The sequence below is a fragment of the Oncorhynchus gorbuscha genome, linkage group LG06, assembly GCF_021184085.1.
Source record: "Oncorhynchus gorbuscha isolate QuinsamMale2020 ecotype Even-year linkage group LG06, OgorEven_v1.0, whole genome shotgun sequence".
In the NCBI taxonomy this organism is placed as follows: Eukaryota; Metazoa; Chordata; class Actinopteri; order Salmoniformes; family Salmonidae; genus Oncorhynchus; species Oncorhynchus gorbuscha.
In genome coordinates, this window is record NC_060178.1 from 13,866,368 (window position 1) to 13,881,880 (window position 15,513).

The 15,513-nt window shown below is 42.1% G+C and overlaps 3 protein-coding genes across 10 annotated transcripts in view; 2 read left to right on the plus strand and 1 right to left on the minus strand.

Annotated features, from left to right (window-relative positions):
• The window catches only part of LOC124037577 (receptor-type tyrosine-protein phosphatase eta-like), a 108,633-nt gene extending 97,143 nt beyond the window's left edge, over positions 1–11,490 (plus strand). For 6 of the 8 annotated variants that reach the window (XM_046352413.1, XM_046352414.1, XM_046352415.1 and 3 more), the window contains 14 exons: positions 147–410; positions 1,007–1,143; positions 1,285–1,438; positions 1,823–1,910; positions 1,988–2,032; positions 2,195–2,203; positions 2,312–2,399; positions 2,556–2,646; positions 3,736–3,809; positions 4,110–4,244; positions 8,103–8,219; positions 8,362–8,522; positions 8,640–8,775; positions 8,949–11,490. In XM_046352413.1, the coding sequence (XP_046208369.1) occupies positions 147–410; positions 1,007–1,143; positions 1,285–1,438; positions 1,823–1,910; positions 1,988–2,032; positions 2,195–2,203; positions 2,312–2,399; positions 2,556–2,646; positions 3,736–3,809; positions 4,110–4,244; positions 8,103–8,219; positions 8,362–8,522; positions 8,640–8,775; positions 8,949–9,107 (1,658 nt within the window). In that variant the 3' untranslated portion in view covers positions 9,108–11,490. The remainder of the gene's footprint in view (positions 1–146; positions 411–1,006; positions 1,144–1,284; positions 1,439–1,822; positions 1,911–1,987; positions 2,033–2,194; positions 2,204–2,311; positions 2,400–2,555; positions 2,647–3,735; positions 3,810–4,109; positions 4,245–8,102; positions 8,220–8,361; positions 8,523–8,639; positions 8,776–8,948) is intronic. The other 2 variants (XR_006839213.1, XR_006839214.1) reach the window with 2 other exon arrangements.
• Positions 11,491–12,086: 596 nt separating this feature from the next.
• Positions 12,087–13,169, plus strand: LOC124037579 (gamma-crystallin M2-like). Its single transcript, XM_046352419.1, has 3 exons — positions 12,087–12,223; positions 12,420–12,659; positions 12,834–13,169. The coding sequence occupies exons 1-3, from the start codon at positions 12,191–12,193 to the stop codon at positions 13,107–13,109; spliced, it is 549 nt and encodes a 182-aa protein (XP_046208375.1). The 5' UTR covers positions 12,087–12,190; the 3' UTR covers positions 13,110–13,169.
• Positions 13,170–13,307: 138 nt separating this feature from the next.
• The window catches only part of LOC124037576 (cadherin EGF LAG seven-pass G-type receptor 1-like), a 103,761-nt gene continuing 101,555 nt past the window's right edge, over positions 13,308–15,513 (minus strand). The window contains exons 34-35 of the mRNA XM_046352412.1: positions 14,930–15,260; positions 13,308–14,816 (exon numbers count right to left, since the gene is read on the minus strand). Of these exons, the coding sequence (XP_046208368.1) occupies positions 14,792–14,816; positions 14,930–15,260 (356 nt within the window). The 3' untranslated portion in view covers positions 13,308–14,791. The remainder of the gene's footprint in view (positions 14,817–14,929; positions 15,261–15,513) is intronic.

Sequence of the window (15,513 nt, forward strand, 5' to 3'; positions counted from 1 at the left end):
AAGCACACACGCACACAGACTCATTTCTGAACACATACACTCAAGCACACCCACTTATACAATCCCAGCCCTGAGACGTTTGTATTCTGTATTCATAGCTATTGTTACACTAACCTCTCTATACTCCATTACATCTCATTTCCCAGGACCAGAGAGTGTCCAGTCTCTCAGTGTAGTGACAGCAGAGGAGAACATAACATTGACCTGGAACAAGCCTGTGGATCACAAACCAAGCTACCACTACTATGTGATCTGGATCAACTCTGGGTTAATCATCAGTTATACAACCACACTTATGGAAGACCTAATCATCAATCAATTGGTTCCTGGTAGTCTGTATAATTTCACTGTGACAACAGAGACAGCTGATGGAACAAAGGGAGCTCCAGTCTCAAACTCCATCTGCACCAGTAAGATCATAACATGCTTTACATGCTTTCACACGTAGGCTACCATACTGTACCACCAGTGTGTGATGCATTGATAATGCATATAGGGATTTAAAGGACATACTATCATTACTATCACCTACAGACACCGATCCAGATTTATTATCACCAACAGACACTGAACCAGATTTACTATCACCAACAGGCACTAATCCAGATTTACTATCACCAACAGGCACTAATCCAGATTTACTATCACCAACAGACACTGATCCAGATTTACTATCACCAACAGACACTAATCCAGATTTACTATCACCAACAGACACTGATCCAGATTTACTATCACCAACAGACACTGATCCAGATTTACTATCACCAACAGACACTAATCCAGATTTACTATCACCAACAGGCACTAATCCAGATTTACTATCACTAACAGGCACTAATCCAGATATGGATCTTATTTTAGATGTATTTTATTTTTGAATTGTGTTTTGATCTCTTGTAATTGTAATGAAATTCAGACATGGTCTACACATTTCATAGTAAAAAAAAATCTAAACTGAAAACCTCTGTGTCTCCTTCACTTCGTCTCCTTCACTGTGCCATAGATGCCAGCCCTGTGTTCAACCTGAAGTGTGACTCTCCTAATGACCCCAAGGTGATCCTGTCCTGGACCAAACCCAAAGGTCTGAACCAGGGCTTCCAGATCACTGCTTCTGAAACCAACCAACCCGCCCAGGACCAGGTGAGTACAGTAAATACTGGTCACAAAATAAAAACAAATATTGATTTAATACATTTATGATTGGCTGATTTATTGATTGATTAATTAAATTAATTAATTATTGATTTCATTAATAATTTAATGATTTATTGATTGGTTTAGGCACACTATAACACTAGTGGTGACTGTACGCCAACCTGTGGCCACACAGTCTCTGACCTTAAGCACAATACAGACTACACCCTGACTGTAACCACACTGGGCTGTGGGAGTTCCAGCACCATCCAAACCCTCACCTGCAAGACTGGCGTTAATGGTATGTGAGAAAAACAATTGCAATATCGTCTCAAATTTGATGGAATAGGATAGAATATGACAACATAATTACCCTCACAATTTGAAAATGTATGTTAAAACTGTTCTGTCACGATAACTCTGTTCAACCAAAGTCCTGTGGAACTCCCTCAGGCCCTAGGTTGCTACACCTCTTTTACTGTACAAACCACCTGTATGTAATACGTTTATAAAAGGATTCATAGTAATGTATTCATATAGGCACTTATAAGGCACTTTGACCTGTTATGAATGCTTATAGCAGATCTTATAATATGCTATAGGGTCATAAAAGGCATTATGAAGGTTTTTGGAGTGTATCACAAGGCGTCCTCTTACCTTTTTTTCTCTTCCTTCTTCTCTGTAGCTGTCATCGGTGTGGCTGTCGGGGTAACGATTGGAGTTTTTGCCATCCTCTTCATCATCACCATTGCCTTAGTCATCCACTGGAGGAGGTGAGCGATCATCATCATCACTCGATATATTAGATGTTTTTGGAAGGTCATATGATTTTTGTGTGCTTTTGTTACAGACAACCCAAGAAAGACACTTCAGACATCCAGATTCACTCCATGAGGTGATTTATTCGGATCTTTCACTTGTTTCTGTCTCAGTTTGGAAGTTAATGAAACTGTAATTCTGTAATTGCAAAATAAGACAATATTTGTCATAAAATTACTTCAGTTTTTCTTTAACTGCTAACATAACTCTCTTTTAATTTCTCTCTCTTTATTTCCAGAGCTAAAGTGTGAGTATTAACTCTTATGGTAACAGTAGACTATTGAATGATGCAGCACTGTCGCTTGGTGTCACACGTGTTTGTGTTAATGCTTGTCTCCTGTGTCTCTATGAGCAGAAGCGTGGCCGTGAGGGTGGAGGACTACGAGGCTTATTACAAGAGGCAGAAAGCAGACTCCAACTGTGGTTTCGCCGAAGAGTTTGAGGTAAAACATTAAGCTATTTATTCAATCATACACATGATATAGATATTCCATCAGGCAGCAGTTCCATCAGGCAGATTTTCTGTATTCGGTAAATATTCCTGTGCTTGCTTGTTCGCTACTGGTGCCTGGTGGCCTAATGTCTCCCTCTCCTTCTAGGACCTGAAGCCAGTGGGAACAGCCCAAGCTACAACCAGTGCTTCGGCCATGGAGAACAAGTCTAAGAACCGCTACAACAACGTGATTCCCTGTGAGTCTACCATAACCCCTGACCCTTGACCCCTATCCTCCTGCCACAGCTTTACATTTACATTATCATTTCAAATCCTCCATCCTCATTGTCGAACAGACTAACTAACTCCTTTGTTTATTCAATAGCTCAGAGTTTGACTATAGGCTACATGTGCACCACAAAGTCAGAAAAGGGCCCAAATGATTAGCGTAAGGCACATGGGCTACTAACAGCTTACTACACAATATACACTTTGTAACATTATTACTTTCTTAGCTACAGTATACATATCTCCTTGGTATATTAGCAGCATACAATACAGTTCTGGACTTACGTCTTTGTGCTGTGCTCACTGTCTTCTAAACCACTCATTGTTGAATTTGCAATTTCCAACTTGTTGTGTAATGTTTATATCCAATAGCCGATAAGCACAGATACGTTTTATCCATAATTTATCTTCATTATTTCTCTTCATATGACAAGGATTGAGAAGGATTCGCCAGTAGATTGTCGACTTGATTCATGATCATGACCGTTAGCTAAGATTTTGAAAGTATGTTGACATGATCAGTCCAATCAAAGCTACTGTACATATAACGTGATTTGACGTCATTTTATCTGTGGCCAATGACCTTGAGCCTTCTTGGATGGGCACTTATAATGTAACTGTACGTCAGAAGCTAAAGGGCTAGAATTTTCGAGGTCTCACCTTACACTTCGCGGTGACATAGTGTCCCCATGAGTGACAGAACACGGAGCCAATTACAGCGCAACGCTCCGTATTTTCTGCTGGCTTGCCCCACCACCACAGAACGGACTGAGCTGGGCTGAAACACCAGCATTTTGGAGCTGCAATACTCAAGAAAACAAAAAAAGACCATGTTTGTATGCAGTTTTATTAACTCAATGATATATATTTTTTTACATTGTTTGCAAACTAATATGTGACACGTATTAATGCCAAAATAGCAGGTAAAACAGCCAAGCCTGTTAAATGTGGGACTCAAACATGTGGGGCTCTGCATGAAAGGTTGCCACTTGGGCAGAGTGACAGGAATTGTCTTTCATTTCTATCGATCCTCATTCCTCCTCTTTCCCACATCCCAGATGAATCCTCTAGAGTGAAACTGTCCATCCATGGGAGTCCATTCGATGACTACATCAATTCTAACTACATCCCGGTAAATACTGACCTGTCATCATCATCTTCATCATAATCAGCTTTCTCCGACACTCTACGCTTCAGCTCTGCTCTGGGGTTATTTCACAAATAAGATTGATATAGCTAGATAACTTCAATTAAGACTCAGTTATAGGTCTTCATTGTCAGGTTATAGCTAGAGTTAGTAGTATTGAGTCAGTTACATCACATCCATCTCACATTAACCAGGAGATACAGACAAGTATGAAAAGGTTTAGGAAAGTTAGATGGTGATTGTAGTAGATGCTTACGTACTGGGTCAATATCTGTCCTTTTCCAGGGTTACAACTCCAGGAAGGAGTTTATTGCGGCCCAAGGTCCGTTGCCCGTCACCGTCAATGAGTTCTGGAGGATGATCTGGGAGAAGAACGTCCAGACTCTGGTCATGCTGACACGCTGTAATGAACAGGGACGAGTGAGTGCATACACACACTCAGACACACAGATATACGTGTGTGCGCACACACACACTCAGACACACAGATATACGTGTGTGCGCACACACACACACGAGACAGCACACTTAACAGATGCAAGGCCAGCTCGGTCTCGTCTCTTCAGTCGGCAAGCCCAAGCAGGTTGTTGTTCAAAAGATGGTGACCAAAATGATCATATTTCCAGAAACAGAGAACCCCAAATAATCATATTTACAGAAACAGAGAATCCCAAATAATCATATTTACAGAAACAGAGAACCCCAAATAATCATATTGACAGAAACAGAGAACCCCAAATAATCATATTTACAGAAACAGAGAATCCCAAATAATCATATTTACAGAAACAGAGAACCCCAAATAATCATATTTACAGAAACAGAGAATCCCAAATAATCATATTTACAGAAACAGAGAACCCCAAATAATCATATTTACAGAAACAGAGAACCCCAAATAATCATATTTACAGAAACAGAGAATCCCAAATAATCATATTTACAGAAACAGAGAACCCCAAATAATCATATTGACAGAAACAGAGAATCCCAAATAATCATATTGACAGAAACAGAGAATCCCAAATAATCATATTTACAGAAACAGAGAACCCCAAATAATCATATTGATAGAAAAATCCCAAATTTGTCAGGACTCAGGATATGACACAGATGCAGACACGGGAGGCGGATAGTACAGTTCTCAGATCATTTATTAAAAACACGGGGCAGGAAAAGGACAAGTCAAGGGCAGGCAGAGGTTCGTGATCAGGTCAGAGTCAGACAGGTACAGGACGACAGACACGCTCGGGGTCCGGGCAGACAGAGGTTCGTGATCAGGTCAGAGTCAGACAGGTACAGGACGGCAGACACGCTCGGGGTCAGGGCAGACAGAGGTTCGTGATCAGGTCAGAGTCAGACAGGTACAGGACGGCAGACACGCTCGGGGTCAGGGCAGACAGAGGTTCGTGATCAGGTCAGAGTCAGACAGGTACAGGACGGCAGACACGCTCGGGGTCCGGGCAGACAGAGGTTCGTGATCAGGTCAGTCAGACAGGTACAGGACGGCAGACACGCTCGGGGTCCGGGCAGACAGAGGTTCGTGATCAGGTCAGAGTCAGACAGGTACAGGACGGCAGACACGCTCGGGGTCCGGGCAGACAGAGGTTCGTGATCAGGTCAGAGTCAGGCAGGTACAGGATGGCAGACAGGCTCGAGGTCCGGATAGGAAGAATGGTCAGAACTGGGAAAAACTAGGAAACAATAAGGCGGGAAAGACCACAGGTAAGACATGATGAACTGGCAACAGAGAACACAGGTATAAATACTTTTGGGATACCTAGTCAGTTGTCCAACTGAATGTGTCTTCTGCATTTAACCCAATCCCTCTGAATCAGAGAGGTGCAGGAGTCATTTAACCCAATCCCTCTGAATCAGAGAGGTGCAGGAGTCATTTAACCCAATCCCTCTGAATCAGAGAGGTGCAGGAGTCATTTAACCCAATCCCTCTGAATCAGAGAGGTGCAGGAGTCATTTAACCCAATCCCTCTGAATCAGAGAGGTGCAGGGGGCTGCCTTAATCAACATTCATGTCTTTGGCACCCAGCGAACAGTGCCTTGCTCTGCGGTAAAACAACAGATTTTTACCTTGTCAGCTCAGGGATTCGATCCCGCAACCTTCCGGTTACTAGCCCAATGCACTAACCACTAGGCTACCTGCCACCCTAGGTGGCAACTGGCGACACCTGGAGGGGGGTGGAGACAAGCACCAATCATATTGACAAAAAAAAAAACATATTTACAGAAACAGAAAAAAAAAATCATATTTACAGAAATATAAAACGCCAAATGATCATAAGTTGAAGTCGGAAGTTTACATACATTTAGATTGGAGTCATTAATTATTTTTCTCACCACTCCACAAATGTGGATTGTTAACAAACTCTAGTTTGGGCAAGTCGGTTAGGACATCTACTCTGTGCATGACACAAGTCATTTTTCCAACAATTGTTTACAGACAGATTTTGTTCCCCTTAAAATTCACTGTATCACAATTCCAGTGTGTCAGAAGTTTACATAAACTAAGTTGACTGTGTCTTTAAACAGCTTGTAAAATTCCAGAAAATTATGTAATGGCTTTAGAAGCTTCTGATAGGCTAATTTGAGTCAATTGGAGGTGTACATGTGGATGTATTTCAAGGCCGACCTTCAAACTCAGCGCCTCTTTGCTTGACATCATCAGAAAATCAAAAGAAATCGGCCGAGACCTCAGAAAAAAAATTGTAGACCTCCACAAGTCTGATTCATCCTTGGGAGCAATTTCCAAACGCCTGAACGTACCACGTTCTTCTGTACAAACAATAGTACTAAAGTATAAAGTATAAACACCATGGGACCACGCAGCCATCATACCGCTCTCCTAGAGATGACCGTACCTTTGTGTGAAAAGTGCAAATCAATCCCAGAACAACAGCAAAGGACCCTGTGAAGATGCTGGAGGAAACAGGTACAAAAGTATCTATATCCACAGTAAAATGAGTCCTATATCGACATAACCTGAAAGGCCGCTCAGCAAGGAAGAAGCCACTGCTCCAAAACCGCCATAAAAAGCCAGACTACGGTTTGCAACTGCACATGGGGACAAAGGTACTTTTTGGAGAAATGTCCTCTGGTCTGATAAAACAAAAATAGAACTGTTTGGCCATAAATGACCATCGTTATGTTTGGAGGAAAACAGGGGAGGCTTGCAAGCCGAAGAACACCATCCCAACCGTGAAGCACGAGGGTGGCAGCATCATGTTGTGGGGGTGCTTTGCTGCAGGAGGGACTGGTGCATCATGAGGTAGAAAAATTATGTGGCTATATTGAAGCAACATCTCAAGACATCAGACAGGAAGTTAAAGCTTGGTCACAAATTGGTCTTCCAAATGGACAATGACCCCAAGCATACTTCCAAAGTTGTGGCAAAATGGCTTAAGGACAACAAAGTCAAGGTATTGGAGTGGCCATCACAAAGCCCTGACCTCAATCCTATAGAAAATGTGTGGGCAGAACTGAGAAAGCATGTGTGAGCAAGGAGGCCTACAAACCTGACTCAGTTACACCAGCTCTGTCAGGAGGAATGGACCAAAATTCACCCAATTTATTGTGGGAAGCTTATGGAAGACTACCCGAAACATTTGACCCAAGTTAAACAATTTAAAGGCAATGCTACCAAATACTAATTGAGTGTATATAAACTTCTGACCCACTGGGCATGTGATGAAAGAAATAAAAGCTTAAATAAATCATTCTCTCTACTATTATTCTGACATTTCAGTGGTGATCCTAACTGACCTAAGACAGGGAATTTTTACGAGGATTAAATGTCAGGAATTGTGAAAGTTTAAATGTATTTGGCTAAGGTGTATGTAAACTTCTGACTTCAACTGTATATGCAGAAATGATCATATTTACAGAAACAGAAAACCCAAAAGGCATACCGAAAGGTAGTCTAGTGGTTAGAGTGTTGGGCCTGTAACCGAAAGGTTGCTAGATTGAATCCCCGAGCTGACAAGGTAAACATCCGTTGTGCTTCCCCTGGACAAGGCAGTTAACCCACTGTTTCTAGGCCATCATTGTAAATAAGAATTTGTTCTTAACTGGCTTGCCTAGTTAAATAAAATAAAGTAAAAAACACTACTCTAGTTCACCTGATTCCACTTGTTGACTTATGCACGAACCCTTGAATCAGGTGTAGTATTGTGAATTGTCTGGAGTTCCCAGAGGAGAGGTTTGAGAAGGACTACACTAAGCTACCCCAATTCATAACTCACACACCCACCTCTCTTCTCTCAGGTGAAATGTGAGAAATACTGGCCATCTGAGACCAAGCACTTTCAGAATATCACTGTGACAACAACCTCTGAGATCCCCCTAGAAGACTGGACCATCAGGGATTTTGATGTAAAAAATGTAAGTTCCTGTGATAATGAGTGAAACAAATATTACTGATGTTTTCCTCTTCAGCTACTTAGTGGGTAAAACATGGCTCTGGGAAAAACGATCCCGTCCCTATAAACAGAAGACGGTCGCTGTATTTATGTTTGGCTGACAGGTGAGGACAGCAGAGACACGCTCGGTGCGTCACTTCCACTTCACAGCCTGGCCGGACCACGGCGTCCCCGAGACCACGGAGCTGCTCATCAACTTCAGACACCTGGTCCGAGAGCACATGGACCAGTACTCACGCCACTCCCCCACCGTCGTCCACTGCAGGTAAACACACAGTTTCTCACAGTTAACTTCAACAAGTGTTATTGGCTTGAACAGTACATTAACATGACTTCTTTCTCATCTCTCTCCCTCTTTCTTTTTCTGTCTCTCTCCCCTCAGTGCGGGTGTGGGTCGTACAGGTACCTTCATAGCCATCGACCGGCTGATCTTCCAGATAGAGAGGGACAGTATGGTGGACGTGTACGGCACCATCCACGACCTGCGCATGCACCGGCCCCTCATGGTTCAGACCGAGGTCACTGTTCTACTTTTCACCATGTTTGGGGGCTTACTGTACAATCCATCCCTGTGGTTAAAAGTAGAAGTTATGCTAATGGGTGCTTATGTGGTCTCTAGGTGAAATGTTTTGACATCTGAATGGTCAGCTTGCTTCATCACATTGAACTATGTTGTGTTACTGTCTTACAGGACCAGTATTTGTTCCTAAACCAGTGTGCCATGGACATAATCCGATCCAGAACTGGAACCAACGTGGACTTAATCTACCAGAACACGGCTGCACTCACCATCTATGAGAACGTAGAGCCCAGGAAAGATACAGCTAAGAATGGCTACCATAACACATAGGCCTCACGTCCACTGCTCTGTCTCTCCCATCCTCCCGTCTCAGTCAGACAGGCCTGTAGAGAAGGGTTTAGAAAAGGGATGGTTCACGTCCACTGCTCTGTCTCTCCCATCCTCCCGTCTCAGTCAGACAGGCCTGTAGAGAAGGGTTTAGAAAAGGGATGGTTCACGTCCACTGCTCTGTCTCTCCCATCCTCCCGTCTCAGTCAGACAGGCCTGTAGAGAAGGGTTTAGAAAAGGGATGGTTCACTCTCACTGATCATGTTGCCTTACACTGTAGTCTTTTTTTATTTGTTTAAATCAAACTGGTTTTCTAGTATTTATTTGGTCACGTTTTATGATAGTTGGAAAAATAACATGGTAGATAACGGTTTGTTGAGAGGAACAGATGCACAAATTCCATCCAAAGACCAATAATGGAATGTACATCAAATTATATTTTAGAGAAGGTAGTCGTTCTTATATTTCCTTATTTGTCTATTGCTGCTACTTCTGAATATCTGCTTAGTCTCTTCTTATGATTGTACTGCCAATGTTGTAAGAAATGATGTGTAGTTAAACTGAATGTGCCATACCTTTGTAATCCAAATCAAAGCTTTATATATTGATATAATAATGTAATGCAGATGTAGATTATTGTTAAATGAGACCAATGTTAAGTTGAAATGTATCTCCAGCTTTAGGTATAGGATCAGCACCCAACATAACTGCCCTACGAAACAACCTCCCCTTTCTTCCGTGCCCTCTTTAGCTTTAGGTATAGGATCAGCACCCAACATAACTGCCCTACGAAACAACCTCCCCTCTCTTCTGTGCCCTCTTTAGCTTTAGGTATAGGATCAGCACCCAACATAACTGCCCTACGAAACAACCTCCCCTCTCTTCTGTGCCCTCTTTAGCTTTAGGTATAGGATCAGCACCCAACATAACTGCCCTACGAAACAACCTCCCCTCTCTTCTGTGCCCTCTTTAGCTTTAGGTATAGGATCAGCACCCAACATAACTGCCCTACGAAACAACCTCCCCTCTCTTCTGTGCCCTATTTAGCTTTAGGTATAGGATCAGCACCCAACATAACTGCCCTACGAAACAACCTCCCCTCTCTTCTGTGCCCTCTTTAGCTTTAGGTATAGGATCAGCACCCAACATAACTGCCCTACGAAACAACCTCCCCTCTCAAGTCTCCAATAAGTGGTGTAATACATTTGTATTTGTATTTTTAAGGATCCCCATTAGCTGCAGCCAAGGCAGAAACTAATCTTCCTGGGGCCCAGCAAAATGAAGTCAGTTATACCATTTTTAAAACATTACAATACATTCCTTTTGATGTGACAGGATAAGTACAATGCACTGTTTTAGAGGAAACGAGAACTACTCCTGACAATAGGCCTATGAATGTATTATTTAATATTAGATGTTCAAAGTCAAATGTTAACTTTTTACTCCAGATCATTTTGATATCTAAACAAGTTTAAAATGAGGATTTTCGTGAGAACTTTTGTGCTTCCTACACCCTGTTCTGCACAATGCACCGGATGCATTTAGGTTTTTACACTGTAGCTTTTTCAATTCTCTTCTTGATGTTTTATTATGGTTGCTGTAAATATTCTTATGATCATGAGAAATGATTGCGAAACTGCTGTGAGAACCTGTGGTCCTCCTCCGCTGTTAAAACCCACTTTGTGCAATAGCAAATTTCCATTCACACGTCAGTCTGTAAACTCAGCTCCTCTCTCAGTAACTCGGAGGTTACACATTATGAACCGTCTCCCTGCTGTTTGTTGTTTCCCTAATGTGTGCTCTATAGAAAGTGGTGCATGTAATGATGTGCATACTGTCTATCTGTGGTGCTTCTATCATAGAAGCAGGAAAACAGTTTTCCTATGAGGCGATTTCCCCTTTTTCTAACTATGTGGTTATATATACTGTATGCATGGGCCCAGTCCAAAACCAACCTCTACTTCCTAAAGAACAGGATTTGTTAAATCCATGACGGTATTGGTTCTGCCTAGCTATCTACACAAGTGACCACAAAGGCCTAAGGGCTATGGATATAAGGGGTGTTTCTGGACATAGGTCATAGATTTACTGCTGTGATTGATGTAAAGCCACTATGCTGATATTGTTTTACTGTCTTTGTATCACAATGCACATTGCTTAAGTTCTTCAAAGCACTTATTTATATTGATCATATTACTCAGTGGAGCTCATAAGCAAAGCAGACTCCGCCAATAGTCTTCGTCAAGAGTTTTAGGATTTTTTTTACGATGCTGTGTGAGATACTATGTGATGCTTGCTGGTACAATGCAAATGAGGAAAAGGTTCATATTTTTGTATCCTTCCATTGGTCAATACTGTGATTAAACATGTTACACTTTTCTCTCTACCAGTGTCTAATGTGAGCTTCTCTGTTTTACTATTTGGCCACCATGTCCATAGTGTTGATTGAGACAATGGCCCAAGACTTTGTTAAATTAGGCTACACTAACTGGGATAAAATACTTCATTGAAACAAGCACCAATTTGTACCACTGTTAACCAGAGTTAGTTACCAATTGTGCTGAATTGCATTTGTGGCACAAAATCACCAATCCCATTTAAGACATTGTACAGGTTACAGGTTAAGCAGTATATATAAACCAATGCGTCCTTTTTTTATTTGACTGAACTATCCCTTTAACCAGTGATGTAGTGGTGAAAAAATTGGTGGCAGAACGCTGATTGCTGTTCAGGATTAGAGAAGTATCAGTCCCTATGCTTTCAATACATTTTTCTGCCAAATTTGGGTAAACACTCGTGCAAAATGTTTAAAAAGTGTGTTAACGGTATTTACCCTGCAATCACTGTTGTTAACCCTTTCACAAAGGCTCATTGTTACATTGTTCTGAGAGAAACAGCATTTTTTAAGTCTTTTGAGAGACCCGTGTCCCTGGACATGTGGACAGACCTCAGTGCTCTACGGCCCTCTATTCCATGTTGCTGAGTCAGGGGTTAGTACAATGGGGTTCACAGGTATAAAAAGAAAAGTTTTAAACCAGTAGGATAACAGTTCCCCAGCAAGAGCAGCAGCAGCACAGAGAGACAAAATGACCTCCACCGGCATGAACATGAACAGCAGAGTAAGTATTATATTTAGCGTATTTATTCATAGAAATGTTCCTAGCTTGTTACACTGAGTGCACTTTAGTCCTCTAGTGTCAGAGCACAAGGCAACCCTAATCCCAGAAAGCTGATTGTCAGTGGGATTGGGCAAGGCCCAACATGTAGCAATGTGTTTTTGTATGGTGAATAGAAATTATTCTTGCTTATTTTCAGATCACCTTCTACGAGGACAGGAACTTCCAGGGTCGTTCCTATGAGTGCAGCAGCGACTGCCCTGACATGTCCTCCTACCTGAGCCGCTGCCAGTCCTGCAGGGTTGAGAGCGGCTGCTTCATGGTGTACGACCGCTCCAACTACATGGGAAACCAGTGGTTCATGAAGAGGGGAGAGTATTCTGACTTCCAGCGCATGATGGGAATGACCGACATCAGGTCCTGCCGCATGATCCCCATGGTAAGCCTACTAACACACACAGATTTGTTAGTTACCGCGTAGTCTTCTTTGTTGTTGTACAGCATACACCTATGCCCATTAGTCAGTATGACTACAATCTTCTATACATGCGTGATACATTTAGCGTTACAGTTCACAATTTCTCCCTAAAACATGTTGTTCATCATGTTACAGCACAGAGGATCTTTCAGGATGAGGATCTACGAGAGGGAGAACTTTGGAGGTCAGATGCACGAGATGATGGACGACTGTGACAGCATCATGGATCGTTACCGCATGAACAACTGCATGTCCTGCAACGTTATGGACGGCCACTGGCTCATGTATGAGCAGCCCCAGTACAGAGGCAGGATGATGTACATGAGGCCTGGAGAGTACAGAAACTTCAGTCAGATGGGCTCTATGGGTAGGCTCATGAGCATGAGGCGTATCAACGAGTCCTGTTACTAGATATTGCTTTTTACTGATGTAAATAAGAGAATAAAAATGTCTGTTTGAAAAAAGCCTAAATGCTTGCACATTTCGTTTACCCCTTTATCCAAACCTCTTGACAAGCCATTCTGAAAACATACAGATACTGTATGTCAGATACCGATCAATTCTTAATGACACAAGAAACACATCAAAAATATATTCAAAAAGTAAGGGAAAAAAATCCAAATGTGGTTTATTTGAGTCTGATTGCCAGTGTCTTTTCACCAAAACATAAATACGTGTATGTTACAATAATGATTCCAGTGTCTTTTCACCAAAACATAAATACGTGTATGTTACAATAATGATTCCAGTGTCTGACACAATATCAGCTTTAAAGAGATATGGCTCATCTATAAACATGAAATAGCAGAAGGAGGACTGAGGGACGACAGTATTATAACTAGATCATGTAGACGGGTGTTTACAGCTCAACAGGGGAAAGGGAAAGGGGAGGTCGGTATACTAAAACTAGTAATAGTGGTTACCAAGGGTTTAGACACTATGCTCTGTGGAGGCAGAGAGAAAGGCACACAGTTGGTACTTAAAATTCATATGATTTCCTTGGAAATAATACTGCAACATATTATTCCAAAGAGTTAAAAATCAAGAGTACAGACATGGCTGAACATTTGGCGATAGGATCTCCAGAGATGATGTGTAGAAGTAATATAAGGATCTACACAAACTCAGAAGCACAATGTGAAAAGGGTGACAATGAGGCAGCATGGTAACAATCAAAAGGCACATACTGTCATTTTCTACTAAGCACTCAAGAGAAGCAATTGATTTCTATGTTACTCTGCCATTTACTGGAACCTGTAATGACAGTATTAAGATTTCAGTGCGTTTTCCTCATTCAACCATCAGGACACAATTGGAATGTACAAGACCTTCACTGTAATACGGAGATGAACATGTCTCCCTATGTTAGAATGACTATTTTAAGATGGCTTTTGTTTTACTAGACTTACTATGCGAGTGTTTGAATACTTCAAAATCCTATTATCAGTAGAGTATTTTCAGACTGGGACTTTACATGCTGCGGATGGCAGCGTTTTTGTTTTCTTTAAACAATTTGTAAACATCTGTAAAAAACCTTGACTGTCATATCTACATATGCTCTCCCAATAATATGACATTACAATACACTACTTACAATGTACAGCTTAGCTATTCCTTTCCTATAAGCAAGTCCAAAGTACAAATACAAAATATCTACAAAGTAATTACACAGACCAAAGACAATGATTTGTTTTTTGGACGTTTCTGTCTCTGTGGGCAAACAGCTGGGCACTTGGTGAATGTCTTACTGATTCATGAGGTCAATATCACATCATAGCACATCTGGTCCTGGAAAAGTCCTCAATCCCAACCTGCTGTCAGTTGCCACCCGCGATGAACAACTACAGACAGCGCCACTTGTTAGCCGTGCCGTGAAGTGCATTGTTTTGTTTTTCCAACTAGCTCCTGCATGCTGGGAGATGTAGTTCTCAGGCTCTCTCCTTTCTTCCCCTTTTCTCTCAGGCAGGCAGTTGCCTGGGCTAACACTGGTCTCCATAGGAGCTTAGGGGCCCCACAGTGACCTTTGAACAGCACGCATGGTAGTAGCCCCTCTTGCCTTGAGAGCTGGTTGTCTATCTGGAATTCCCTCCAGGTCAGATTGAGGTTTCGTTGCTACCGCTGTTGAAAGAGGCAGAGACAGAAAGAGTTGCTAAAGTCAAAAGTGACTGACGTATTATCCAACATATCTGTTAGAAATGCAACATGGCCACCAATATCTCGTAAACACTCACTCGGAGTCCGAGTCTTGGGCGTCTTGAACCCCGTTGACCCCGTTGACTAATGGTGACATCATCGTCCTCGTCGTTGTCGTGACAACCCCATTGCGCAGGTTCCATGGAGACAACGGAGGGTGTGGAGGCACGGGCAGGCGAGGCGGGGATTTGATGAGGACCCCGTTGCCTCCGATTACAGGGCGTAGATGGGAGGAGACGGGAGAAGGTGGGACTGGGGTCGTCCTGGTGGAGATGCTGTGGGGGTTGTAGTCACTCAGTTTCTCCCGCAGGCGATTCTTCATGTTCTTGTCAGTCAGGGGAGGGGAGTTGATCTTGTTTTTCAGAATGCCTGGTTGTAAACGCAGAGGGTGAATGCACAAACCCCAGTCAGTTATACAAGAAAACACACACACAAACAGACACAAGCACCTTATTTGGATAGGAATACTAGATTCAAATTTTTAGAATTAGACTAGCCACAAAGTCAGATTCCAAAGTAAACATTTGCTACAAAAAATGTGTTTTTTGATATTAATTTTCAGGTTAGTAGTGTGGTTAAGATTGGGTTAGGTTTCAAATAGAATTTAAGAAGAACATTTGTA

Bases quoted from the DNA above. Each gene is read 5' to 3' on its own strand.
- LOC124037579 (XM_046352419.1), top strand. From the start codon at position 12,191: ATGACCTCCACCGGCATGAACATGAACAGCAGA. The intron at 12,224-12,419 runs GTAAGTATTATA...GCTTATTTTCAG, and splicing joins GCATGAACATGAACAGCAGA to ATCACCTTCTACGAGGACAG. The intron at 12,660-12,833 runs GTAAGCCTACTA...ATCATGTTACAG, and splicing joins CCTGCCGCATGATCCCCATG to CACAGAGGATCTTTCAGGAT.